This window comes from Mesoplodon densirostris, chromosome 8 (genome assembly GCF_025265405.1).
Source record: "Mesoplodon densirostris isolate mMesDen1 chromosome 8, mMesDen1 primary haplotype, whole genome shotgun sequence".
NCBI lineage: Eukaryota > Metazoa > Chordata > Mammalia > Artiodactyla > Ziphiidae > Mesoplodon > Mesoplodon densirostris.
Window position 1 is genome coordinate 20,054,423 of NC_082668.1, and position 27,365 is coordinate 20,081,787.

Genomic DNA, 27,365 nt, shown 5'->3' on the forward strand with positions numbered 1-27,365 from the left:
TCAACAAGAGAGCCCTCGCACTCTGGAGCCTGAGTGCCACAACTAGAGAGCCTGCCTGCAGCCACTAAGACCCAACGCAGCCAAATAAATAAATAAATATAAAAAAAGAATTCTGCCATAGCCAAGTGTCACCTTTACTTTGTATTTTCCTATTTCAGTAAATGCAAGCACACTTTGGAGAGATTTCAGGTTCGGTTCCAGACCATCGTAATAAAGCAAATACTGCAATGAAGGGAGTCACACACAAAAATTTTTTCCCAGTGCCTATAAGAGCTTTGTTACACTATACTGTAGTCTATTAAGTGTGCAGCAGCATTATGTCTAAAAAAACCAATGTACATACCTCAATTAAAAGTATTTTATTGCTAAAAAATGCTAATCATCATCTGACAATGCAGGGTTGCCACAAGCCTTCAATTTGTAAAAAACCTAATATCTGCAAAACACAATAAAGCAGAGTACAGTAAAAGGAGATATGCCTGTACCTTTAATCACTTTCATGAATTGAAAACTGGTGTCGCTTGTCAAAAATATTGACCCCAAAGATAAACACAATGAACACAAAATGATGTTGTTAAACTTTAACTCAAGATAGTTGCCCTAGACTGCCGACCTGGAGTCTGGCTGTTAGTTAGACAGGCGTTAAAGAGAGGCCAGCACCAAGGCCTTGCCGTTGAAGCACATTCACTGCTGTGCGGTGACCAGGTAAAGCTCTCTCTCCTGTGGCCAGCGGTACTCCTGTTCATCTCAAGCTTTGGAAAACACCGAGGTAGGCAAATTGTAAACCCTGGACAAATGCTCACGAGCCATGGAAGAGTATATTTAGAGCACCGTTTCTGCCCAAAGCTCTGGAAGAGCAGTCACTCCAAGTAAGCAAGAACTGTAACCCAGACAGGAAAATGGAACAAGCAATAAAGATAAGACCACTGAGGGATCAAGCCTCGGTTAAATCATTCATTCATTCAACATTTATTGAGCGCCTACTGTGTGCCAGGCACCGTGCTAGGCGCAGAAATACAGAGATGCATAAGATACAGTCCATGCCCTGAAAGGTTCACAGTCTAGAAGGGGAGACAAACATGTAAACAACTAAAATACAGTATGATAAGTGCCACAACTGAAGAAGCATTTACAAAGAGGAGAGGTAGCCTGGAGGGGGAGGGGCATGGGGGTGGTCTTCCTGGAGGAGGGGGCCTTTGAGGGGGATTGTGAGAGACGAATAGGTGTTTGCCAGGCAGACAAGGCAGGAGGAGCAGGGTAATAGCATTCCATTCTGAAGAAACAGCACGAGCGAAGGCACAGAGGCGTGAACTGCATGTTTTGAGGGGCGGGGAGCTCTATTCTGGCGGTATTGCTGAAGTTGGTTCCAGAGGCTGTGGCGGGAGAGGAAGGCAGAGGCAGGATGATGAGGAGAAACTGAGAGCAGGAGACATCTCAGAGGCGCCCCAGAGGAGAGCAGAGCCCGAGGGAAGGAAGGCTTCCACCCAGGAAGAGAAGGCTCCTGGCTGACCCAAGTTACGCCCGCTTGAGGACCATCGGAGTCCTCACTGCAGCCCCAAAGGGACTGGACCCCAGGCCAGAGGAGGAGCTGAACTGAGGGAGGGCTGAACAGAGGGGAAGGGCCCAGGCTTGGGGTCCTGGAAGCTGCCACTCATTTGAGAGCTCTCCGCCCCCGGACGTCTGATTTCTGCTCTCTGCTGCGCAGATCCCCTGCTCCCACCATGATGGGGCCAGGGGCCAAGTGAGAAATGACCTGGGAATGTCTTTGGCCAACTGCAAAGGGCAAGATGAATGGCTTTACTAACTAAAAGAGGAAAGGGTTGAGGATAAAGCAGGAGTTCCTCAGAATACAGGCCATAATGAGAAAACCAGAGCGGCCCTGGTGGACGATGGCTCTCTGGTCCCCTGGGGAGGAGGGGCCCTGTTGGCCCAGGGCAGGGGCAGAGGCCAGCGGGCAGGACCAGGCCAGCTGTGCAGGGAGCATGTGTGACCTACAAGTCTGTGGGGCTGCAATCCCAGCCTCCTGGTGTCTCCTCAGCCTGAGGTCAAGTTTCCTTGGCAACCAGGATCCTCCGCCTCCCAGGCAGTAGGGGAGTCACAGAGGCAGAGATTGTCCACAGCCAGGCTTCCAGCCCTTTCCTCTTTCTCAGAAATGAAACATGGCTTCATGGGGGCCGGGTGGAGGCGGAGCAGGGAGGCTGGGGGAGGAGGGGCAGACTCTCAGTAAACCAGAGCCCAGGTGCCCCTCTGAGTGACCACTTTTCCAAGGCACCACACCTCAGGCCACTTTGAGGGAGTGAGTTTCTTTCCCTACCCTGGATGGGAGGAGGGGGAACATGGACTCAACCTGTTCATGGCTCCTGCTGCCCTGAGTTCAGAGGCTACAGTGAGAGTGAGGCCTCTTCAGCCTCACCGCCGTCACAGGAGCAGGGGAAGGGAGGAGGGGAGGCTCCCGATTAGCTCTGCCCTCGATCACTCAGCCTCACCCCACGGAGTCTCCAGGCCTTCCGTCAGCCCCCTTCCTCTCGGTCTCAGGGTCTCACTGCCTTGTCCCTCCTCTCCCCCTGACCCGAGTCGGGGAGCGGTGCCGGCTTGACGGAGGTGGTGGTGGAAGCAGTGAGAGGGAAGGTGTGGTGTGGGCCATGATGGGTGGCTTCCCCACCACGGGGTGGTGGGGGCTGGGCTGGGCTGCGGTCGGGTCACTTGCTCTTGTGCACGTCCTTCAGCTGGCGGAGCTTCTCCAGGAGCTGGGCCCGGGAGTAGCCATTGTCTCCCGTGGGGCCTGGGCCTGGCCCCAGAGCCTCCTGTAGCACCAGGCAGTGCGTCCTCAGAAACGGGTTATAGGAGCGCTCCTCTCCCAGGGTGGACGGGCACTGTGGGGGGGAGAGGCACCCGGGTTTGGTGGGGAGAATCTGGAAAATAGACCCAACAAGGGAAGACCCCCCGCACCGCCCCATCCCACGGTCCAGAAGTTCTCACTGGAAGGCCCTTGTGCCAAATATGTCAGAGCTCTGGAGAGGGCCCTGCAGGGCCCGCAGGGATGAGACCTCTCTCAGGAGCGCCCTCGGCCCCTCCTGGACCCCAAGCCCCGCACCGTGCTCCTGCGTTCCATCCGCTGCCTCTGCACCCACTGCATCTTCCTCTCCCGGGCCAGGTTCTCGGGCTCCACCACGCCTGCAAAGCCCAGGTTCTCCTCCGCGTACTCGTGGCCTAGGGATGGCCATGGGGGCCAAGACACAGGGCAGAGTGAGATGGGTGGTACGGTCAGAAAAAGTCCTCCCCACCCGCAGGCCTATGGGTACCTGACGACTGGGGAGGAGGGGCAACGCTTCCAGAAAAGCCCCGACCACATGGAGCTGTTTCTCTAAATGTGGGCACAAGTCAGCCACGAGTGAAGAGGCCGAAGTTCAGGGGGGAAAACCACCAGACCTGGAGCCAGAAGACCTGCATTCTAGCCCGTCTGGCTCTGCCCAGCTGTGCGACCTCAGTCAAGTCATGGCACTTCTCTGAGCCACAATGTTCTCCTTTGGCAAGTGGGGAAAATAATAATGTCACTCTAAAATCATGTGTTCCTGGTGCCTGGAACAGGGCCTGGTACACGTTAGGTGCTCAATAAAGTATTTGTCGAATGAATGAATGGATGCATGTATGTTCTGAGGATTAACTGAGATACGAGTAAATGTGTTTTAGAAACTATGGATATGCAATGTACACATGCACGTACGTATGGATGGATGGATATTCCATGTACGTGCATATGGATGATGGATGTGCAGTGTGTGGATGATGGATGCAGGCAATGATCCATGCAGAGTGGATTTAAGGCCCCTCTTTGCTCGTTAAGCAAAGGCAATTTTCTGTTCTAGGCTTTGGCTATGAAAAATCAGCCGTCTCCCAGGGATGCTCTGGGGCCTACAGGGCTCCCAAGAGACTGTGGGCTGGTTGCCAGGGAAGCAGAGGCCTTACAGAGCCAGTTCTGCAAACAGAAGGGAGCTCTGCCCCCCCCCCCCCCCCGCTAGAGTTGGCTCCCAGGAGCCACCAGAGGTGGAGCTGTATCCCCTCTGGGCCAGGAGCTGAGTCGGCTGGGACTCTGGGGGTGTGAGGGGCTAGGAGGAGAGGGAGGGGCACCTCACCAGGCCACAGCAGAGTGTCGTCCCCCAGCCCCAGCACGGTGTCCAGTGAGCTCAGCATGGTCTCTGCGGTGCCCTCAAAGGTCCGTCCTGGTAGGGTCAGAAGGTATGTGTAAGGTACAAGAACCACACAGCACGGTAAGGTACATGAAAAGGGTGGGGACCAGCTTGTACAGCTGGGGCTGGCCACCAGCCTTCAGCCGTGCCCCTGCCATGCCCACTTCCCTGGCATCTATGCCGTCCCTCCCTCTGGGAGCTGGGCCCAAATATTCAACCGCAACCGAGCCCACTTGAAGGCCTCCGTTGCACATATTGACATGTGGATAGAGGGGGCTGCAGAACCTTCAGGCTGAGTTCTGCGGCTCCAAGCCCACTTGATATAGGGCTGCTCTTTTCCATAGAGCACTTCTTTCTTTGCCTGTGCTGTCTTTGGGACTCCACGCACCTTGGGACCTGTGATCCTCCCACCCACAGGATCACCCTCTCACTCAGGGGTTCTCAAGTTTTTGTAACTAGTCTTGCCAGTCACTGTATCAGAGAACCAGGCTCCACCCAGTGGAAACAAACGCCCTTCGAGGTCTCTACTCAGTTACAGGCATCGTCTCACTCTGTCCATCCCCTGCGGGAAGTCGTGAGGATATAAAAGAAAAATCGAGGTAACAAAGGTGGGAGTAACTGCCGAGGCAACATGTGTACTGAAACCAATGTTTTCATGCATTGCGTGGAGCTGTGGCTGTCCTTGGGCCCCTGCTCTGGCCTCTCTCCCTCCCTCTTGTCCCCCCTCCTCCCTCTTCCCTTTTGGGGGACTCACCACAGCCAGAGAGGAAGAGCAGGTCCCCTGAGAAGAGGCAGGAGGGACCCTTATAGGGCTCCCCATCCAGCAGGTAGACCAGATGGCCTTGTGTGTGGCCAGGGGTGGCCAGAGCCTGGATCTGAAGCCGTCCCACACTAACCACATCTTGATGACACAGGGGACTGAGAAGCGAGGCAAGAGTGGAGAGAAGGCTCTAGAGCTTGTGCCATGCTGATCCTCCCTCCCCCGCCCTGCCCAGGCCCAAGGGAATGGGTGATGTACAGGAGGGGGGCTTCCCCACCAGAGAGAGAAGGCACCCCCAGTGCCCAGGACTTCAGATCCAAGCCCTCCTGCTTCCTCTTTTGGGGACTATGGCTGGATCGGTTGGGGGATGGACAGTGGCAGTCTTCAGATGGGCTGTGATCTACTCTCGAAGGGCCAGGAAGGGCATCAGCAAAGATCCACCTGCTGATACCCCTGAAACATGTGACTAGAGGATGGGGGGTGAGGGGAAGGGCCCACAAGGGCCATCCCATCCCTGGGTCAGGGACTTACTGGGTGAGGTGGGGGATGCCGTCCTGAGGGCTCCCATACACCCGACAGTCCTGGTGCCGCCGGCTGAGGTCACGGTTCCCTCCACTGTGATCCCTGTAGGATGGCACAGACAGGCAGGGCCTTTAAGGGGCAACTGTACTGGGCCTCCTGCCTCCTTCTTCCCCAAGCATCTCCAGGCCTCTGCGCCCTGGGACTCCTGGCTTCTGGACTGAACCTAGCTGTCCACACCTCTTCTGGCCTTAGTTCAAGCTGTCTCCCTGCTCAGAATGTTGTCCCAACAACTTGCCACCCCTCCCCTCATCACCAACTCATGCCAACTGATCTTCTGGACTCTCAGCTCCAGGGTCATCGGCCTCTAATTCCTCCAAGTGGATCCGATCACACCCTCCCTGGTGCCCCTGCCCCTGTACCCTGTGCCAACTGTCACAGTTGTTATTGCTTGTCGTCGTTGTACACTTTCATACAGGGCTGTCTCCCCTGTTGGACTATAACCTCCTTGATGGAAGAGATCACGAGGTTTGCCCATGCCCGGCACACACGCCCACACGGAATGGAAGGTAAATGCCTGCCCTGCCCTCCTCTGGCGCTTCAGAAGCCTGATAAGTAGAGCAGTAGGAGACCCGCCCCTCCCCCTCCCCCTCTGCTGGTGCGCCAGTGACTTCATGAGGATGGTGTCCACCCATCCTGACTTCTTGACTCTCAGCCCAGCCTGTTCTCACGGGACCCAGTCCTGGCAAGCCCAGCCGGGGCAGGGGCCAGCCAGGGAAGATGAGCTGCGCCCAGACCTCCCACCTCAGCCCCTTACCAGTGCTTGTGGGTGCAGAGAATGGCAACCAAGTTAACGCCCTCCTTTTCAATGGAAGCCTAGGGGAGAGAGGGGGCAGTGAGACTGAGGAACAGGATGCAGAGGGAAACAGGGGCGTGGGTGCTGGGTGGAGAGGAGAGGAGAGGAGAGGCGAGCAGGGAGAGATGAGGGAGAAGGAGGCGATGAAGCCAGGGAACGAGAAGGGGGTGGGGAAGAGAGGGCCAGGTAAAGGGGGGCAGCTGAGCCCCAGCCTGGGCACAGGCAAGAGGGAGATTCGTGGAGAGGGTAGACACACAGACACATGCACACACAGATCAATAAGTAACAAGAGGGAATGATAAAGACACCCAGACATGACAGACAGAGGCGAGGAGAGAAGAGCGAGGGTCAGAAAGGGGGCCACAGAGAGTGAGAGGCAGAAGGGAACTCCCTAGACCCGCAGTCCCGGGTCAGCACCCCTTGCCCTCTGGCTCTGATTCCCCCACTGCTGCCCTCCCCCTTTCCCCCGGCCATGCCCTGACACTGAGCCGCTCCCCATGGTGTGTTTGTGGGGGTCTCTGTGCACATGTGTGTCAGGGTCTGTGTGTGAGTGCACATGGAGGGGGGCACATCCCACTGGCAGAGAGCAGGGTCAGCCTCTCTCTAGCAAGGAGAAGCTGCCAGTCCTCAAGGTGACCCCAGGTACCCCTGACCCCATCCTCCCCTCACCTGTACGGCCTGAGGGTCTGAAGGGTCCACAGCCACAGCCAGCCGGGCCTGGGTGTCGATGACGAGGTAGCTGTAGTTGTCTGAGAGGACGGGGATCGGAAGCACCTTGACTCCTGGGGAACAAAGATGGGCTATGGGCGGGGTGACGGGGTGGGGAGCCCAGCAGTCGGGGGTATGAGACGGGGAGTAGGCTGGGAGGGTGGCCACGGCTTGGGGCGATGCTGGCCCGGCGTGGCCAGAGCTCACCATTGAAGAGGCGGGGCTGGGTTCTGGAGTGGCCTTTGGGGTAGCGATTCCGAGCCCTGCGCAGCTGCTGGCGGTAGAAGAGGTACCCGAGCCAGGTGCGGGTGTACAGGCTGTACCTGCAGGACGGGACGTCTGTGCTCAGCCCTGCCCCTTGAGCCCAGACCCTCCGTGAAGCCCAGGTCCCACGTCTCCACTCCCTCAGTCACCCCCTGAGTCAATGCAACTCCACCATCGCTTACCGTGTGCTGACTGTTTGCCCTGCTCAGTACTCAGGACAAGATGGAGAATGAGACAGAAACACCCCCAAGCTCACCAGGCAAGATGTGAGCTGAGGAATCCATAGAAGAGAACCGAGGGTGAGGGGTTTATTCAGTGAAAGGGGTGTAGGAGTTAGGAAGCTGCAATGATGTGGGAACAGTATTTCAGGAAGAGCAGCGGTGTGTCGCAGTCATGCCCGGGGCTTACTGAAGACCAGATTCTTGGGCCCCATCCCAGTATTTGAGACTCAGCCAGTCTGCGGTGGAGCCCGGGAATTTGCATTTCTAACAAGCTCCAGCTGATGCTGATGCGGCTGACCCAGGGACCACAACTCTGAGAACAACTGGGGTAGAGGAAACAATAGGCCAAGGCCCAGAGGCAGCAGACAGCAGGGTTGACTTAGGGAAAGTGTAGAAGGTTCTGTTTGGCTGTTTGGTGGAGGAAGCAGGCAGTGGTGAGGCTGGATGAGCTGACCACACTCCCTCCCTCCACCTGCCCCCATTCCAGGCCATCCCAGGCTACACAGTGCAAAGGGGGCATGAGGAACAGAGGGGACTTGTGAGTGACAGAGTCCCCCCAATACAGGATGCCACCATGCAGGGCTGGCTTCACAGGTGTGCGAGCCGGCAGTCACATAAGGCCCCGCACTTGGTATGATGCTCTGCTGTTGCCGTCTTGAAACTCTTAATGATTTTCTCTTTGAACTTGTGTCTTGTAAGTGAAGTCTGATGGGACAATGGAACGTGCATGCGAGCAGAGGTGATACACAGAACGTCACGACATATGTCTGCTCCGTCCCCGCTGCCCCTCACACACCGTGTTCGCGATGGCCGTGAGCACAGAACTCTGGTGGACCCTCTATGTGCGGAAATTCAAGGCGCAAAGTGAATACAGGTGAGTGTACATCTATGACTGAGTAAAGGGTGGGGTGGTGGGCACTGGCTGGCCCGTAAGCCACACTTGGGGTTCAAATTAGAATTTGCTGGAAATGCATCAAGAAGGCAATGGTGTTCTAAGAAACACAAATGATCAAGGAACCCTACCACATCCTTTCTTATCATGTTACTTCCCTGTATGACCCCACCACTGATGCTGCAAACGATGCGGCTCCGGAAGGAAAGGGAAAGAGGCAGCCAATCTGTCCTTCTCCTTCCAGCCCTTCCCGCTCATCAGGAAGCTGAAAGCAGAGAGAGCCGGTAGAAGGTGCACGTATCAAGAAGTGAAATAAAAACAGCTGAGGTAGTTCAGTGCCACATTTCCACTGTTCTGGTCAGAACATAACACATATCCACGTACATGCTAAGAAACGTGAGTTATGTAGTTTCGGGGATCCCACATATGAGTTAAATGTTCTTATATTTGCATTTAAAAGTGGCACTGCATGATATATCATGAATGGCATAATTCATGCTAATAATTAAGATTTTAAGTACTCCTCTACTCAGAATGACATTAAGTGGCAAATTAAAAACATCATGGCAAGGGCTGGGCTTCCCTGGTGGTGCAGTGGTTGAGAGTCCGCCTGCCGATGCAGGGAACACGGGTTCGTGCCCCGGCCCGGGAAGATCCCACATGCCGCAGAGCGGCTGGGCCCGTGAGCCATGGCCGCTGAGCCTGCGCGTCCGGAGCCTGTGCTCCGCAATGGGAGAGGCCACAACAGTGAGAGGCCCGCAAACCACACACACAAAAAATCACGGCAAGTCCGCAAGTCAAGAGAGAGATCATAGAAGAAAGGAAAGACTTTATATTTTAGTACCTTACGTGGCACCTCTTTCCTGCCTTTTGAGCAACAGGCTCGAAATTCCATTTTACACTGGGCCCTGCAGAGCATGAGCAGGAGTGGTCTCAGGCCCTCTGCTCTCGGGAAGGCTACTGAGGCTGGGGTGTGGGTGGGGTCGGTCAGTGCTCAGTGTTACACGGCAAGGCAGTCAGAAAAGCGGGGGTGGGGGTGGGTTCTGGCTGATTAAGCCTGAGACAGAAAAGTTGAGGTGGGGATGTGGACGAAGGGCCCTAAATCCCTACAGAGGCTTACTGTGTCTGTGTCGGGGAGGCAGGAGGGGCAGGCGCTCTTCAGGCCCCTTTGGGAAGAGCAAGCTGATCTGTCTGCAAACAATCTGATCAAAACCAAGCTTGTTTCCATGACAATTTGGTCGAAACAATTTAGCTGAAGGTGAATCATGGCTGTCCCGGCTGTGTGCCCATGCCCTTGTATCAATTGGGAATCTAGACGCGCTGTGGAGGGGTTTTGCCATCCTTTTTTTAAAAAAAATAATTAATTTATTAATTTTTGGCTGCGTTGGGTCCTCGTTGCCGCACGTGGGCTTTCTTTTAGTTGCGGCGAGCAGGGGCTACTCTTCGTTGTAGTACGCAGGCTTCTCATCGCGGTGGCTTCTCTTGCTGTGGAGCACGGGCTCTAGGTGCGCGGGATTTAGTAGTTGTGGTGCACAGGCTCAGTAGTTGTGGCGCACGGGCTTAGTTGCTACGCGGCATGTGGGATCTTCCCAGACCAGGGCTCGAACCTGTGTCCCCCGCATTGGCAGGCAGATTCTTAACCACTGTGCCACCAGGGAAGCCCCTTGCCATCCTTTATGTGTCTTTATGTCTGTTTTTTCATAGACCCTGTTTTTGTTTTATTTTTAAACCCATTTCGGCCACTTCCTACTTTCACTCATTCCATAATATTTAGTGAGGCCTTGCTATTAGCCTGCTCTGGGCACACAGTGAGTAAGGCAGAGTCCCTGCCTTCTTGAAGCTTATATTCTAGTGGGACAGACAGGACAACAAACATACTGTCAAGTGAAGATGATGAAATAAACAAGGCAAAAGGACAGAGAATGAGGACAGGAGCTGCTATTCTAGATCTGGTAGTCAGTCACGGAAGGCCTCTTTGAGGAGGTGACATTTCCAAGAAATAAGGGAAAGGCCGTGTGAGAATCTGGGGAAGGGGCACCAAGAACAGGAAAGCGAGAGGTACCAAACACCCAGAGCGGGGGTGAGAGCTGGTGGGAGCTGCTGATTCTCTCCTTTCTCCCTGCTGTGCTGCCGGACTAACAAAGACTTGGCACAGCAGAGATGCCCAGCCAGAGGGGAGGGGTTGGAACAACCTAAATATCCTGGATTGGACTCCAGACCAGAAAAAGAATGTTAGGGGGGCAGTGTGCAAAACTTCAGTAAAGTCTGGAGAGTGGTTACTAGTTTGTATGGACGTTGATTTCTTCGTTTTGATAACTGTACCAAGGCTATGAAAGATGTTAGCATTCAGGGGAGCTGGGTGAGGGGTACATGGGAATTCTTTGTACGAATTTTGCAACTCTGAAATGATTTCAAAATGAAAATTTTAAAAATAATAAATCAGGGGCTTCCCTGGTGGCGCAGTGGTTGAGAGTCCACCTGCCGATGCAGGGGACACAGGTTCGTGCCGCGGTCCGGGAAGATCTCACCTGCCGCGGAGTGGCTGGGCCCGTGAGCCATGGCCGCTGAGCCTGCGCGTCCGGAGCCTGTGCTCCGCAACGGGAGAGGCCACAACAGTGAGAGGCCCGTGTACCGCAAAAAAAAATAAATAAAAATAAATAAATAAATAAATAAATAAATAAATAAGAAAATAAAATCACCCTTTCCTCTGTGACCGGACACCACCCTGCATCCATGCTTGGAGTCCTGTTCCTGACTTCATTTCTTCCTACTTAGGCTTATGGAAAGTGCAGGGGCTCTGGCAACAGAAAGGTCCGGGTTCCAGTCACGGCTTGGCCCTTCCTTGGTCTGAGAACTTGGGCAAGTCAGCGGTCTCACAGATCAGGTTTCTCATCTGTGTGAGGATTCAGTGACATAAAACAAGATGACAAATGTTAACATTCTCCAGGGCCTGACAGGTGGAAGGTGTTTAGCAACTGCTGTTTCCTTCCCAGATTCAGCCGGGCACCCCTCATAGCTGCTAGAACATGGCCGTCCACATCTGGGAGGGACTGGTAAATGTTCCCTGTCTTCCCTTATTGGATACTTATTATATGTGCTTTGTGCTCCAGCGAAGATGAAGATGCACAAGCGTGGGGACTGGGCACTAAGAAGCTGCAGTAAACAAGGCCCTGCTCTTTCATTGATTTTCTCCAGCAGATACTTACTGCACATGCTGGACAGGGTGCAGACGGCAGAGAACAAGACAGATGGCTCCCTGCCAACATAGCAAGAGGAGCAGCCAACAGACACCAAACTGGAAATCAAAACAATTGACAGGCAAGCCGTTAACTGTTGTAGGAAAGGAAGATGGTCTTACTGTAGACAGGGTGGTTGGGGAAGGTCCCTTCTCTGCGGGCGACGCTTGAGCAGGGAACAGACAGAAGAGGGAGACAGCAATGCAGGCTGTCTGGGGGGGTGTAGCCCCAGCGCCCTGGGGCAGGCACGAGTAGGGCACGTTCTAGGAGTTGCCAGGGGGCCTCGAAGTCTCTAGCTGGAGAAGGGGTCAGCAAGGTGCGCAGGCGCCGGACCACGGAGAGGAGGTGGAAAACTGCCGGTGGGTTTTAAAGTGGGGAAGCATGTGTTCTGACTTCCCTTTTTTATGGTATGTGGGCCTCTCACTGTTGTGGCCTCTCCCGTTACGGAGCACAGGCTCCGGACGCGCAGGCTCAGCGGCCATGGCTCACGGGCCCAGCCGCTCCGCGGCATGTGGGATCCTCCCGGACCGGGGCACGAACCTGTGTCCCCTGCATCGGCAGGCGGACTCTCAACCACTGCGCCACCAGGGAAGCCCTGACTTCCCTTTTTAAGAGCTCGCTCAGTTGCTGTCAGAAGGTACAGTGAAAGGGAGCCGAGTGGAAGGTGGCAGGGGAACTGAGTCACTCAGTGGGTGGAGATGACGAGGGCCTGGCCTAGAGGGGATGTTGGAGATGGAGAAAGGTGGGGACGGCTGCCAGACCCAAGATCTGTGCTGGCCGGGGTGGCCCTTGTGGGTCTGAGGTCTGGATCGGTGCAGAGCATGGGGAGGGGCCTGAGGACCTAGTGGCCCTGGGCCACTCTCTCCAGGCCTGGTCCTTCCCTGACAGTGAATTTCTCATGAGCCTCTCAAGTCCCTGAGCTCCGGCTTCTCCTCCATCAGCCGTTGGGCTGTGTCACAATCACCAGGGTCCATAATCACGCTTGTCAGCTCTTCCTTCTGCTGCCCCTCTTTCTGGGAAAGGCGCTGTCATCCTCCTAGCTACACAGCTTGAGCGCCCCTTTAACCCTTTCCCCAGTGTAGGTGACCCAGACAGGATTCCTCTCAATTTCGCTTTCCACCCACCTCCCCGGCGTGGGCTCACCCCTGGGAACAGGCCCTAGAAGCTCTCAGTGAGGCCCTTACGAAAGCCTCCTTCATCCAGCTCTCTGCCTCTGAAGCCAGCTGCAAACTTCTGGCAAACGTTTAAGTTCCTAAAGCACCTCCTTTGACTGCATGCTGCTCCTGCTCAAAAGCCTTCAGGGGCTCCCCATTGCTGATGGGAGAGTGTCCAACCCCCAGTCAAGCCCTCTGTGGGCTTGGAGGAGGCAAGTCTCTTCCCCCTCCTCCCGTACGGCCCAGTGAAAACCCCGTGTCCCAAGAGTGAACAGTCAGACACCCCTAAATGTCTGTCAACAGCATAGTGGATAAATAAGTGGTGACCTGTTCAGACCGTGGAAAACCATACATCCAGGAAAGCCAATGATCTAGATCACCAACCCTCAGCCTGCACAAAGCTCCAGCACATTCTGTTGACATGCCACAGAGAAAACAGATAACCTGACAATATTTATCTAAAATGCCAAAGCATGCAAAACCATCATTGGTATTGTTTAGGGATAGAGACATATGTATCAATAGTAAAAGAATAAAGGCAGCTGAGGGGATAGTCAACACGCACATTAGCAGGGCTTCCTCAGGGGCGGGGAGAAGGTGGGTGGGGAGGTGGGCACAGGCTTCACAGCATCTGTAATATTTTCTTTCTTAAGCTGGGAGGTGGGGGGATTGTTATACTATCTATCTTCTTCTGAATGCCTGAAACAACTCATTAAAATTTCAGAACTACAGTCCTGCCTGGCTCCCAGAGTTCTCAGCCTGGAATACCCTGCAGGCCTTTCTACTTACTAGAACCCTAAGCATCCTTCAGGGCTGGGCTCAAACCCGGCTCCCGATTGTCCCGGCAGAAAGCTATCTTCCCCTGCTCCATCTGGGGCACTCAGCCTCTCCCCGGGCCTCCAGGGGCAGGTGAGCCCTGCAGGGCCTGGGCCTTATCAACTTCTACCCGGAGCCCTAATCGGCACCGTGCAGGGGGCAGGCAGTCACGAGCCTTCTCCTCGTGGCTCCTCTACAGCCCCCTGGCTGCCCCCAGCACTAGCCCAGCACAGAACTGGAACCCACAAAATGCTGGCTTAGTGACAAGGAAAGGCAGGGCAGGGCTAGGCGTGCAGGTATTAAAGTGACGGGCACAGGACTTCCCTGGTGGCACAGTGGTTAAGAATCCGCCTGCCAATGCAGGGGACAAGGGTTGGAGCCGCGGTCTGGGAAGATCCCACATGCCACAGAGCAACTAAGCCCGTGCACCGCAACTACTGAGCCTGCGCTCTAGAGCCCACAAGCCACAACTACTGAAGCCCGCGCACCTAGAGCCTGTGCTCCGCAACAAGAGAAGCCACCGCAATGAGAAGCCTGCGCACCGCAACGAAGAGAAGCCCCTGCTTGCCACAACTAGAGAAAGCCGGAACACAGCAACGAAGACTCAACGCAGCCAAAGATAAAAAAAATAAATAAAATTTAAACAACAACAACAACAACAACAACAAAAACCCCAAGTGCTCCTTCTCTCTGAACAAGCAGCAGAGTCCAGGAAGTTCAGGAGACTTACAAGATGACATTGACCTCCCCAGGGCCTGATGTGGAATTCCAACTCCCTGCCACAGGGTCCCCAAGCAGGGTCAGCATGTGCCAGAATGCATCAGAAGGATCTCGGAGTGCTGGTGAAACAAAAAGATTCTGACATTTTCCTCTTCTGCTTACCCCAGCTCTGCCCGCCCCCCCACCCCGCCCCTCCTGTATTCTGATTCAGCAGTTCTGGGGCCCGGAACTACCCACTGTGGCCTCACCAAAAAGAAAAGAAAGTTTCCTAATTGGTCCTCTGGGACCCAACTGGGAGACAGAAAAACCACTCTGCAGGGCAGGGCTGGGGCCTTGAAGGTGCCTGAGGGCCCTCCCCGCGGGTCAGGGCTGCAGGACACAGCACCCCTCACCCCAGTGAGGGCCACAGGCATACCTTTCACTTCTCGCCTCGCTGAACCAGAGTGTGGCGTCTTTGGTATCTGAGCCTAAACCTCCAGCCCATGGGAGGCCACCAGGGACAGCTGGGGCAGTGAGACGCAGCCCCTCCCCACCCCCTTCTTTTGGCTGGCTGTGGAGGACACACAATGAAGCCCTTCTTCTCCCCCTCCTCCCTTGAGCAGTCTTGCCATCCTGGGCAGCTCTGAGAGAGGCCTGGGGGCTGTCTGTCCCAGCTAGGCCCTGGCCCCAGACTCTACCAGCTGGACAACAAGCCCAGGCTGAGAGGCTTCTCTGGTCAGGGGGTGGTTTTGGCTTCTCCTCTCCTGCACCCCCGGGACCCAGGTTTTCCCAGGCTTCGCATCTGACCAGTGACAGGCAGTCTTTATGAAACCAAACCGGAAATGCCTGTCTGAGGGCTGAGGGACCTGGACAGCCACCAGGACACAGAGTCCTACTGGGGCACAGCCTGCTCTGAGGCCCCTCAGGAACAAATTGGGCCACTAGCTGTTCTGTGCTTTCTCAAAACTGAGGAAACTGAAGATAGCTAAAAAGGCCCTCAAGAGTGAGAGTTTCCGGAAGCTGTCAGCAGGCCTTGGGGGGTAGGGGGACCATTTCCCCATGACCGGGAGAGGGGCAGTGCCTGCATCAGGTCAAGACACAGGCCTGAGCGGGAGACCACGGGGCCTGTGTCGATTGTCTCCATACCCATCCCGGGTATGGTCCTCTGCAGACTGCAGCCCTCTCCAGCCTTCACCGTCTTTCCCAGGGGGAGGAAGAGTGGCTGCTGAGGGCTCTTGGGGAGGACCAGAGACACAGGCATTGCTGGCGGCCTCTTTGCCGAATCTCGGTCCTGGGCAGGAGGCCCGGACTATTTCCGTCTCCTTGCCTGAAATCCCAGGCCACCTGCCCAGACAAGGCCCCTGGGGTTTGTTTGGTTTGGTCTGTTCTTTTTGGCTGCCCCTCCCCACGCCCCCGCTCCCTCCCTCACCCTAATCCCAGGCCCTCTTTTTTTTTTTTCCTTTTTGCGTTATGCGGGCCTCTCACTGTTGTGGCCTCTCCCGTTGCGGAGCACAGGCTCCGGACGCGCAGGCTCAGTGGCCATGGCTCACGGGCCCAGCCGCTCCGCGGCATATGGGATCCTCCCAGACCGGGGCACGAACCCTCATCCCCTGCATCGGCAGGCGGACTCTCAACCACTGCGCCACCAGGGAGGCCCCCCAGGCCCTCTTGATTCAGTCCTGCTCCCTGGGCTAGGCCTGTGGGAGTCCAGTGGGGAAATCACACCTCTGAACACCTAATGCAAGAATGAGCAAGAATATGCAATGAAGGCTCTAGGAGGGGAGAAAGCACCAGGGGTCACTGGAGGCAGAGATGAATTTTGACTGGGGAGGGCGGGCAGGCTTCGTAGAGGAGATGGCACTTGGGCCAAGCTGTTTATTCATTTAAAAGCCCTTTAACATGGGGATCTATGTATACGTACAGCTGATTCACTTTGTTATACAGCAGAAACTAACACACCATTGTAAAGCAATTATACTCCAATAAAGATGTTAAAAAAAGCCCTTTAACAAGGGCCAACTCTGTGCCAGGCACTGTTCCGGAAGCTAGGATACAGTAGTGAAAGCAGTTTCTTCCTTCATGTGGCTCATATTCAGGTTGGGAAAGAAAACCAATAAACAATAGGCAAGTCGATATATAGGATGTCATGTGGTGATATGTACTACGGAGAATAACCTATAGCAGCGTAGAGTAACAGAGCGCAGGCATGGGGGCCTTGCTATTTTTACACAGGGTGGTCAGGGTAGGCCTCTCGAATAAGGTGAAATTTGAGCAGAGACCTGAAGGAAGAGAGACACAGCCATGTGGCCATCTGGGGGAAGAAAGTTCTAGTGACAGAGAACAGTGACAGAAGGTCTTGGAGGTCAGACTGTCTCAGAGTGTTTGAGGAACAACAAAGTGGCCTGTATGGCCGAAGCCCAATGAGCAAGGTGGGAGCATACCAAAAACAAGTGAGGTTGGGGATCGGCAGGCCATCAGGGCCTGTGAGCCATTCCGGAGGGATCTAAGCAGAGAAGTTACACATTTCTGACTTCAATCTTAACAGTTTCATCCGGGTTGCTATGCTGAGAGTGCTCTGGGGGTACAAAGGCTGAAGGGAGCTGTCAATTTAGGAGATCAGGTGAGAGGTGACCACAGGTTGGCCCAGGGTTGTAGCAGTGGAGGTGGGTTAAGTGCTCAGATTTTGGATATATTTTGAAGATGAGCTTTGATGCAACAAAATTTGACGTAGGGAGGAAGGCCTGGCAGGCCCCAGACAGAAGTACAGCAAGAGCACAGAGCCTGGGGATGATGGGATTGGGGAAGATGGGTCCAGAGGGGGTGTGGGAGAGCCCCTTTGGGTGAGGGGTGTGGACTCCATTCTGTAGGCAACGTGGCCTGGGGAAGGGGACACTGGGAGCCATCCAGCCAAGGGGCCGCTGTAGATGGTGACACTGCAGCTCTCCAAGGTCCCAAGGCCTGCAGAAAGGAAAAGGACCCTCCCTGCTCCCTTCCTGCAGGCTGTGCTGTGGATGGCCCAGACCACTGCCTCTATGTAGCCTTTCTTCGGGCCACGAGCAGGTGGGTCATTCACTCAAGGGTCCTCAGCTCAGGACCTTTGCCACCCTTTGAAATCAAGCCAGTGGTCCTCACTGGCCCCAGAGAAGGGCTTTCCTCTTTCAGAAGTGGAGCAAGCAAGGTTTGTCCTGGGACAGCTGGTTTCACTTGGGTCAGGAGGTTCAAGAAAGCTCATCTATGCTTAGGAGTGAAGAGAGTGCTTGGTCAGGGAGGGTGGGAAGGTTTTGTCGGCTAGGACTGTCCATCCGCAGAGGCCGGGCGCTTTCCACTTTCTCAGACATTCTCAAGGCATTCCCAGCCTAATTCCCCATTCACCCCCCTCCCTGCCCCGCCCCCTGCAGACAGGCTCTGCTCAGGGGCCTTTTCTCTACTCAAACCTCCTCAACTACCACTGAGAAGGCAAAGGGGCAAAAGGGAAACTGAGGCATGAAGCAGGAGGCACCCATAGGGGAGCACACACTCCGGATCCCAGCCTCCTCAAGCACACCCTGTTCCTCCTGGGGGAAACTGTCACACCCTGCCTCCTGCCAGTTAGGGTCCCTGTTCACATGCTCCTCTCCCCGGCTCCTTGAGAATGGCGACCAGACTCCGCTCATATCAGTGATCCCACAATCTTGACCCAGGGCAGTTAGCGGGGTCACTGAATGAATGAAAGGATGTGGGATTTCCTGATGGGTACATGGGCAGGATAGGCTTGGAAGACAGGAGCAGAAGCATGCAAGGAAGCTCCAAAAAAAAAAAAAAGTGAGGGACTTCCCCGGCGGTCCAGTGGTTAAGACGCCGTGCCTCGGGCTTCCCTGGCGGCGCAGTGGTTAAGAATCCAGCAGCCAATGCAGGAGACACGGGTTCAAGCCCTGGTCCGGGAAGATCCCACATGCTGCGGAGCAATTAAGCCTGTGAGCCACAACTACCGAGCCTGTGTGCCACAACTACTGAAGCCCGTGCACCCTGGAGCCCATGCTCCGCAACAAGAGAAGCCACCGCAGTGAGAGGCCCGTGCACCACAACAAAGAGTAGCCCCCAGCTCTACGCAACTAGAGAAAGCCCGTGCGCAGCAACGAAGACCCAATGCAGCCAAAAATAAATAAATAAGTAAATACATTTATAAAAGAAAAAAAAAAGACTCCGTGCCTCCACTGCAGGGGGCACCGGTTCGATCCCTGGTCAGGTAACTAAGATCCCACATGCCGCATAGTGCGGCCAAAAAAAAAAAAAGAAAAAAGAAGTTGACAAGCCTTCCCAATTAGAGCTATCTGGGCGCCTATTTAAAAAAAAAAAAAGGAAGCTCCAGAAGGAGCCATGGCCCAGCGCCATGTATCCTCCCTCCCACCCATCCCCCATGCTATTATAGAATGAGCAATTGCTAACATTTCCTGAGCACTTACTACAAGCCAGCCCCTCTGGAGAATTTCATTTGATCCTCACAGGAGCCCTGTGAGATAGGCACTATCACCAGGCCCATTTACAGATGCAAACAACTGAGGCACAGAGAGGCTGAGTTATTTGTCCAAGGTCACGTGGCTACTAAGGAACAAAAGCTAGGATTCAAAAGCAGATTGTCTGTGCCCACATGCTATGTGCTTAACTACTACACGCTGCCTCCCAGGCCCCGCAGAGTCCCAAATGTGTGTGTCTACCTCAGGTCGCCCAAATCGACCCTCCATTGTGCCCAGTTATCCCCATCCCAAGACAATGGTGGTTACGTTTGAGGAAAGCCCTTAATAACACTGTCAAACACCAGTGAGTATTGTAATTCATGATAACATCAACAACGACTCCTCTCCCAGCCATTGCTTCCTATCTCCATCGTCCACTTTCCAGCCTCCAACAGAATCCTCTACTTGTGGTCCTCTCAGCCACACATTTAGGATGGAGTGTGCCCATGTGCTCTGCCCCTCCCATCATGTCCTGCCCCATCCTGTCCCCCTCCCTCTCCATCCTTCCTGCAGGCACCCTCACAGCATTGACACCTGCCCATTTCCCTCAGACCGTTTCCTGCTAACACCCCCTGTCCCTCCCAGCAGCCAGCGGCTTCTCCCCCAAGGGACTGGACTGATTGTTTCCCAGACACTGGAGGGGCAGGATCTGGGATTCTGATTCCAGGCACGCCCTTCTGCTCTGCAAATTTGGGGAGTTGATTCCAAGGCAACTTTGAAATCCAGCCACAGGAAAGCCCACGGAATACTGAATTCCAAAGAAGCTCTCTGAGAATTCCAAGTTTGAGGATTTGGAACTCCCAGACCCCAAGTTCTAGGAATAGCCAAACCCTCAGGATTCTGAGGTGGTGACCTTGGGAATTTTGATCTCAGGACTTCTGATTCCAGTCTCTTGTGGAAACTTTTATTTTTCACTTCCTCAGGCCATTTGTGTGATTTTAATGTTACCAATTTTTTTTTTTTTTTTTCTTTTTGCGGTATGTGGGCCTCTCACTGTTGTGGCCTCTCCCGTTGCGGAGCACAGGCTCCGGATGCGCAGGCCCAGCGGCCATGGCTCACGGGCCCAGCCGCTCCGCGGCACATGGGATCCTCCCAGACTGGGGCACGAACCCGCATCCCCTGCATCGGCAGGCGGACTCTCAACCACTGCGCCACCAGGGAGGCCCAATGTTACCAATTTTGAAAGCTGGAAGTAGATTTAAAAATCCTTCCCCAAATAGAGCAATAAAATTTCCATAAATTTTGTAAGGAGAAATATTTTTTTAAATCGTGAATATGCAGATATTTGAATATTTGTAAATCTCATTAGTTTAATGCAGAGCAGTGGTGACTTAGTTGGAGCATCACTGAGAATGTGACCACTGTTTGGGCTATTAGAGATGCGAATGCCCCAAAAGGCACACGTGCAAGATTCCCCCCCACCCTATGTTTTTCCAGTTTTCCCCTCACTGGGTCCTTATATCTCTTTGTCTTACAGTGAGTGTGAGCACAATCCTAGGGGTGAAGCTTCTGGGATATCTGGGGTGGTCAGGGGAGGAGGGGTGAATTGTACAATGTCTTCTCTGAAACTCAGGAAATTCCCGGCTTAGGTCCTCCCCCGAGCCTGGCCTGGGGCCAGGGCTCCCATAGTTCCCAGGCCCAACATCACTGTCCTTCAACTGGGGCCTGAGGTCCTGCCCCCTGGCCCTGCTGGTAATGGGAAGGGGATAGAGACCCTAGGAAGCCTTCCTCTTGTGGCTCCTTCCCTGCCTCTTAGTGTTTCTGTGGCAGAACAGGGCTGGTCGCCACCCTTGCTTGGCCCAGGAAGGATTAGAAGTAGGTGGAAGGGGAGAATGAGGACTGGGGTGGGGGTGGAGGGTGGTCAGAAAGGAAAAAGTCACTGGAGGTCAGTGAACCAGCAGCAAGTCAGGCTGAGTGATTAGGGTCGGATTTCACAGCCTGAGGCTTATGACAGGGGCCAGGATTGGTGGGGGAGGGGATTGAAGGAAAGGGACAGACCGACCTACAGAGTTGGGACTCTCTCTTGGGACAGAAGAGCTTACATTGAATGGTAGGGAGTTGAGCGATGGGGAGAGGGACAGGACACATGGAAGGAGTTAGCGGTTTCACGTGAGACTTGGAAGGTCTGAGACATTCCTTTTCACCAGCACCTGCTCACTGGAGGAACTTGCGGGGGTGGCGGGAGCCCGGGCTCCTGCACCTGCTCTCTTTTTCCAGCTCCCTTGTCTCCAGCCCCTCATCTGGCTCTTTTCTCCAGATGTCCTCTCAACGCCCCCTTTCTCTGGCTACCCTGGCCTGCTCTCCACCCCCCCGCCGCAAACTGCTTTCCCCAGCCCAACCCAATTTTCCACCCCCAACTTCTCTTTCTCAGTCCCCGCAGATCAGTGGCTTCTCCAGCCTGCCTCTCCGATCGCTCTTCTCTGGCCCAGGATCCCCTAGCCCTAGCCCCGTCAGAACCCCTAAACCCTTCCGCGGCACCCCTCTTCAGTCCCCCTTTCCAGCGCGACCGCTTTCCCGAGCCCCGCATCCCGCCGGAGCCCGGCACGAACCCGATTCGGAAGAGCAGCCGCTGGCTACGCGCCATGAACAGGCTGCGGAGGGTCCGCCGCGTTCGGCAGCTGCTGGGGCTCACGAGCAGGACGAGGACCAGGAGCAGCAGCCCGCAGCTGGAGACCCACAGCCACGACGAAGGCCAGCCTTGCCAGGCCATGCTGGGGGCAGGCGCCCGAGGCCGCCCAGGGGGCGGGGCGGGGCGTTGCTAGGCGACGGCTCGGCCCAGGCCCCCACTTGGGGAACCTGAGGGGTTGGGGCCACGCCCCCTGCACCCGCAAGCTGGGGGACTGGGGGCGTTCTGGTCCCGCCCCTCCATTGGCTCGCGTTCGCACCCGCCCACTCGCCGCCCCCCGCCTGGTGCCTGCCCGGAATGTCACCAGGCTGCAGGAGGCCTGGCCCCGCCCCCGGCTGGCCGGTCGGGAGGCGTGGCCGGAGCCGGCATCAGATCTGCGCTAATCCCGGTATAAAATCGCTGGAGGCCGGGGATCGGCCCCACACCCTGCCACCTTCCCCCAACAGGGAACTCTGAGAGAGGCCCTGGAATGGGCCTCTTGGCGGGAAACCGTAGCCTCATAAACTTTTTCAGCTGGAAGGAACCTGGGAGATCACATGGGTCAGCTGCCATTCATTCCTTTATTCATTCACTAAATTACTTTTCTGTGTCCTCCTTTGTGCCAGGCACTGTGCCAGGCTCTGAGAATGCAAGGATCAAAGACGCACAGTCTCTTCATTCCTGGAGCCTACAATCTAGAATCCAGCAGAGAAACAAACCAAATAAGCAAACAAATATAATTATATATGTATTTATCTATACTCACATATACGTGTATATGTACACATACATTGCTACCTGTGTGTGATTACAAATTGTGGTGCTATAAAGAAATCGAACAGAGGGGGCAATGATATGGAGGACAGAGAGGGCCAGTTTAGATGGGGGAGGGCCTCCCTGAGCAGGTGACATGTAAGCCGTGCCCTGAAGGATAAGAAGAGGCCACATAGCCTGAGGGAGTGATTCGACCAAGATTATACAGCAATGGATGGCAGAGGCAGGACTTGGACCCAAGGTATCCCAAGACCAGTGGGGTTTCCACATCATTAACCACCCCCCCACACACACACCATGCTGCCTTCCCAGTGAGTTCTAGAAGTTAAGGTCAGTGGGTTGGAAGGAATTGTAAAGACAGATGTGGTGACACCTACAAATTTGGGCAAACGGGAGCTAGGGCTGGGCTCCTTCCGGCTCCAGCTCTAGCCCTAGCCCAGCACAGGGAGGGAAAGAAGCTCTAGCCCTAGCCCAGCACAGGGAGGGAAAGAAATCTGCAAACAGTGAAGGTAGCTGTCTCCCCAGCAGGGAGATAGTTGGGGACGGAAGCAGGGGAGGCACTGCTCTTGTTTTCTTCTCTTGCTTTTTGGGCTTCGGCCTGTGCTCTGGCCTGAGAGAGGCTAGATAACCTGAGCCCCAAACCACACTTTTTCTCTCTCCCTCTGATGTGCTCTTATTAGATAGCTGAATCTAAAGACTGAGTCCCCAGTGTGGAGAGTATAGAGGTATAGGATCATTACACGCAATGAACTGGAGGCCTCATTTCTCCCCCGGCCCCCAAAAAGCCAAGAGATGGGTTAAATTATCCCCAAACTGAATTGTAATCCCAACACCTAATCCTGGGTTTCATTCAGTAATGCCAGACATGAAGTTTCTCTTATGTGGATACATCTTGAAGGCCGGAGCTATAGCCTGCTCCCTCCCTGTCTCCTTACCCACAATTCAGCTCCTCAGTGTCTGGCACATAAAGGGCTCTCAATAAACAAAAATCAGATAGAATTGAATTAAACCCCTGTGTATGCCGCAAAAGAGGCGGGAGTGAGAAGACTGACAAGCTAGTTTGTAGGAGGTCCTTCCGAGCCAAGGGAGCTTGCATGTCTCTAAGTCCGTGTCTATACGTGCAAAGTGAAGAATTACAGAGCCTCATCAAAAGACACTGTGAACACACTTTTCTGCAGGTAAGACTGTGCCAGGCATTATATTGAGAAATTAAAACACAGTCCCTGTCATCTGAAACAGGAAATGCAGGCTCAAGCATGAGCCTGCAGAGATACAGAGATGACTGAATCCTAAATCTAACCTCATGCTACACACACATTTACAAGATTATAGCTAATCATCCAAGACACATTTCAGGAAATGCAGGGAGCTGGACAAGGCTGGGGATAAGGAGTGAGAGTGGGTGTTTTGGGGGACTCATGCAGAGCTAGGAAGCCACGCCACCCTCCCCTCCCCCGGCCTGTTCTGGAAGACTTCCAGAACAAATCTGCTCCAAATCTGCTTTGTTTTCACCTCCTCTCCCATGAGAATCTTCCGCCTGAGCCAGACTGATGCTTCATTATTCACCGCCCCCTACACTTTATACCTGATAATACCTCATTGCTTGCAGACATTTGGCTTGCGGGGCACTGTCAAGGTTAAGGTCTGCCTCTGTTTGGCAGATCTTTTACTTTGCTGAGATCTCCTCTCATTATCCACAGTTGTTATTGGAAACATCAGGCCCAGCTCCAATTCCTTTGCTTTCAGCCAATATGCTTTTTAGAGTAAATAATTTCTGTGCCCACCCACCCCTCTACCCCTTTTTCTCACTCTGTATAAGCAAACTCGAGTATCTCCTTGCCTAAAAAACTTCTCTTGGGGCTTCCCTTGTGGCGCAGTGATTAAGAATCCACCTGCCAATGCAGGGGACAAGGGTTCGAGCCCTGTTCCGGGAAAATCCCACATGCCGCGGAGTAGCTAGGCCCCTGTGCCACAACTACTGAGCCTGCGCTCTAGAGTCCGCGAGCCACAACTACTATGCCCACTTGCCACAGCTACTGAAGCCTGCGCACCTAGAGCCTGTGCCCCACAAGAGAAGCCACCGCAATGAGAAGCCCATGCATCACAACGAAGAGTAGCCCCCACTTGCCACAACTAGAAAAAGCCCACAGGCAACAACAAAGACCCAACGCAGCCAAAAATAAAATAAATAAATTAAAACAAAACAAACTCCTCTTGACCTTGGGTCCCTATCTAGATTCTGTTCTGCCTTTATCTTAACACAACCTAGTTTCCTGAAAGGCTGTCTCCATGGGTGTGGTAGATTGCATTTCGGTTCTCAATTCTTCATCTCTCCCTGAAAACACACCCTTCACCATGTGACTATGCACCAACTCCATGGAGGTGCAATATATTTCTCCCGCACCACTGATGTTGGGCTTGACCTTGTGACTTGCTTTGGCCAATGGAATGATACAAGCAGAGGTCTTAAATGTGCTATTATGGTTGAACTTGGTCTCTGTAGCCATGCCTTTCACCATGAGAACATCCCTCGGGTAGTTAGTTGCTGGTTTAAGGAGAGTGAAAGACACATGGAAGTGACCTGACCCCACTCACAGCTTGGAAGCCAGCCCAGCCCAGCAAAGTCCAGCCTAGACGAGCTGAAACTTAGCCTGCCCACAGAGGCACGAATGAGAAGTACATGCTTGTTGTTGTATGCCTCTCAGTTTTGGATTTGCTTGTTATGCGGCATTATTGCAACAATAGCTAACTCTGACAGTGGGAAGCAGAAAGATTAGTTATTAATGTGCTGAAAGCAAGGTGCTTAAATAACTGATTAGCTATTTGGAAAAGAGCAATTTAGACCCATGCTTCACAGAATACACCAAAATAAATTCCAGGTGAATTAAAGTGCTAAGGACATAAAATTAAAACATACCAAATTAGAAGAAAATTAAATACATGTACAATCTCTGGACAGTGGAAGACTTTCTAGGGCTAAAAGCAATAGAAGTGTTTTTCTAATTTTCTTTAATAGGCATATGTTGCTCTTAAACTCAGACAAAAGGCAACTGAAGACTTAACAAGGGAAAGAATTACTCTTCTGGCTCCTTAAAAAAAATTTAACCTTTATGTTATGAGATAATATGAACAAAAGAAAAAGCCAAAAAAAAATTTTTGTGGAAAATACTTGTCTCAAATTTGTCAAAAAGTTAATCTACTTAATATATAAAGACATTAAATAAATGAGAAAACACAGACCCCCAATTAATAAAGGGATAAATGGCTAATATACACATGAAAAATGTTAAACCTCAAAAGAATCAAGAAAATGCAAGATAAACAATGAGACAAGATTTTCATCTATCAAAATAGCAGAGATTAAAGACAGTAGTACAATTCTGAAGGCTTCTAAGAATATGGGAAGATGAGTATTTATACATTACTTCTGGAGGTATCAATTGGTACAGTTTTCTAGAAAGCAATTCCCAATATGCATCAAGGCTTTAAAAATATTCATAACCTTTGACTCAGTAATTCCTTTTTAGCCACCTGCCCAAAAGATCTGCCCCAAATATATCATTTGAAATGTACACAATGGTGAGACTGTAAACAGCCAACAGGTCCGGCAATAAGGGAAGAGTTAAGGTTCTGCGAACCTCTGTGCAGCTTTAAAATGGTGTTTATAGTTAAAACCCAATGTATTGCATGATCCTGGACCAGAAAAAGGACGCTGGGGGACAGCTGGCAAAATTTGAGTAAAGACTGTAAAGGGATTTTTAGAATTGTATCAATGTTAATTTCCTGGTTTTGATACTAACACTGTAGTTAAAAGTAAGAAGTGAACATTTCGGGAAGCTAGGTGTCAGGTGTATGGGACCTCCTTGTACTTTTTTGCAAGTATTTTGTAAGCCTGAAATAACTTCAGAATAAAAAGTTAAAAAAAAAACAGAATACACACAAATAGAACAGTGTTCATATGTCAATAAACATTGTTTTTAAAAAACAACACAGGGGACTTCCCTGGTGGTCCAGTGGTTAAGTCTCCGTGCTTCCACTGCAGGGCGCATGGGTTCAATCCCAGGTGTGTGTGGGGGGAGGAGATCCCACAAGCCAGCGAGGCCAATAAATAAATGAATAATAAATAAATAAATGCTTGACATAGTGCCTGGTACAACTAAGCATTCAATAAATTAAAAAAAAATACAGGTGTGGCAGATCCTGTTGGATGATTAATACCCATTCTCCAACTCTACCTTTTTTCCTTGCTAAGCCCTGTTTTGCCTATGAACAGCCATAGCTTCCAAGTGAGCCCCTCCCCAGCCCTAGTGGGGGGATCCTGATTGGTCCAAGCCAACTGGCGCTCTCATTGCCCTGCCAAGTGACTGGTTAGACGGAGGAATATGACTCAATTCTTGACATTAGATAATAAAAGCAAATATTTATATAGCACAAATCATGCACGAGGCATTCATTGTTCTAAGTGCTTTACACAGATTGTCAGTTCTCATGACAACCTTATGAATCAAACACGGTTATAATTCCCATTGGCAAAGAACACCAAGGCGCCAAGAGATCAAGTCAGTTGCTCCAGGTCACACGGTGATTTGCTCCAGGTTGAGATGGGGAGGGAAATAGGCTGGAGGCCTTCTAAATAGGCCTTTCCTAGTTGTCAAAATGGGATATAGGGACTCCTCTGGTGGCGCAGTGGTTAAGAATCCGCCTGCCAATGCAGGGGACACGGGTTCGAGCCCTGGTCTGGGAAGATCCCACATGCCGTGGAGCAACTAAGCCTGTGCACTACAACTGCTGAGCCCGTGCGCCACAACTACTGAAGCCCCTGTGCTCTAGGGCCTGCATGTTGCAACTACTGAGCCTGCGTGCTGCAACTACTGAAGCCCACGGACCTAGAGCCCGTGCTCTGCAACAAGAGAAGCCACCGCATTGAGAAGCCCACGCGCCGCAATGCAGAGCAGCCTCCACTCGCCGCAACTAGAGAAAGCCCGCACACAGCAACGAAGACCCCAACGCAGCCAAAAATAAATAAAACTTTAAAAAAAATTACATTTGTATAAAAAGATATTTTCTGACCATCTATGATGAGGTCATACTATTTTAATTTTTAAAGTATTATTTTATTAAAACAAAGAAAGTGTCCTCCTTGCTGCCTCCACTTTCACTTCCCATCTATCCTCAGGCCAC

At 53.0% G+C, this 27,365-nt stretch overlaps 1 protein-coding gene across 2 annotated transcripts; it reads right to left on the reverse strand.

Annotated features, from left to right (window-relative positions):
• Positions 1-945: 945 nt before the first annotated feature.
• PNKD (PNKD metallo-beta-lactamase domain containing) lies at positions 946-21,615 on the reverse strand. Of its 2 annotated transcripts, none has more exons than XM_060106224.1 (9): positions 21,355-21,615; positions 7,238-7,353; positions 6,992-7,104; positions 6,284-6,342; positions 5,479-5,571; positions 4,942-5,105; positions 4,134-4,220; positions 3,095-3,210; positions 946-2,873 (listed from the first exon to the last, which is right to left on the reverse strand). In XM_060106224.1, the coding sequence occupies exons 1-9, from the start codon at positions 21,513-21,515 to the stop codon at positions 2,700-2,702; spliced, it is 1,083 nt and encodes a 360-aa protein (XP_059962207.1). In that variant the 5' UTR covers positions 21,516-21,615; the 3' UTR covers positions 946-2,699. The 2 variants fall into 2 exon arrangements, with proteins under 2 accessions (XP_059962207.1, XP_059962208.1); XM_060106225.1 differs by lacking the exon at positions 21,355-21,615 and adding an exon at positions 11,107-11,188.
• Positions 21,616-27,365: the final 5,750 nt, after the last annotated feature.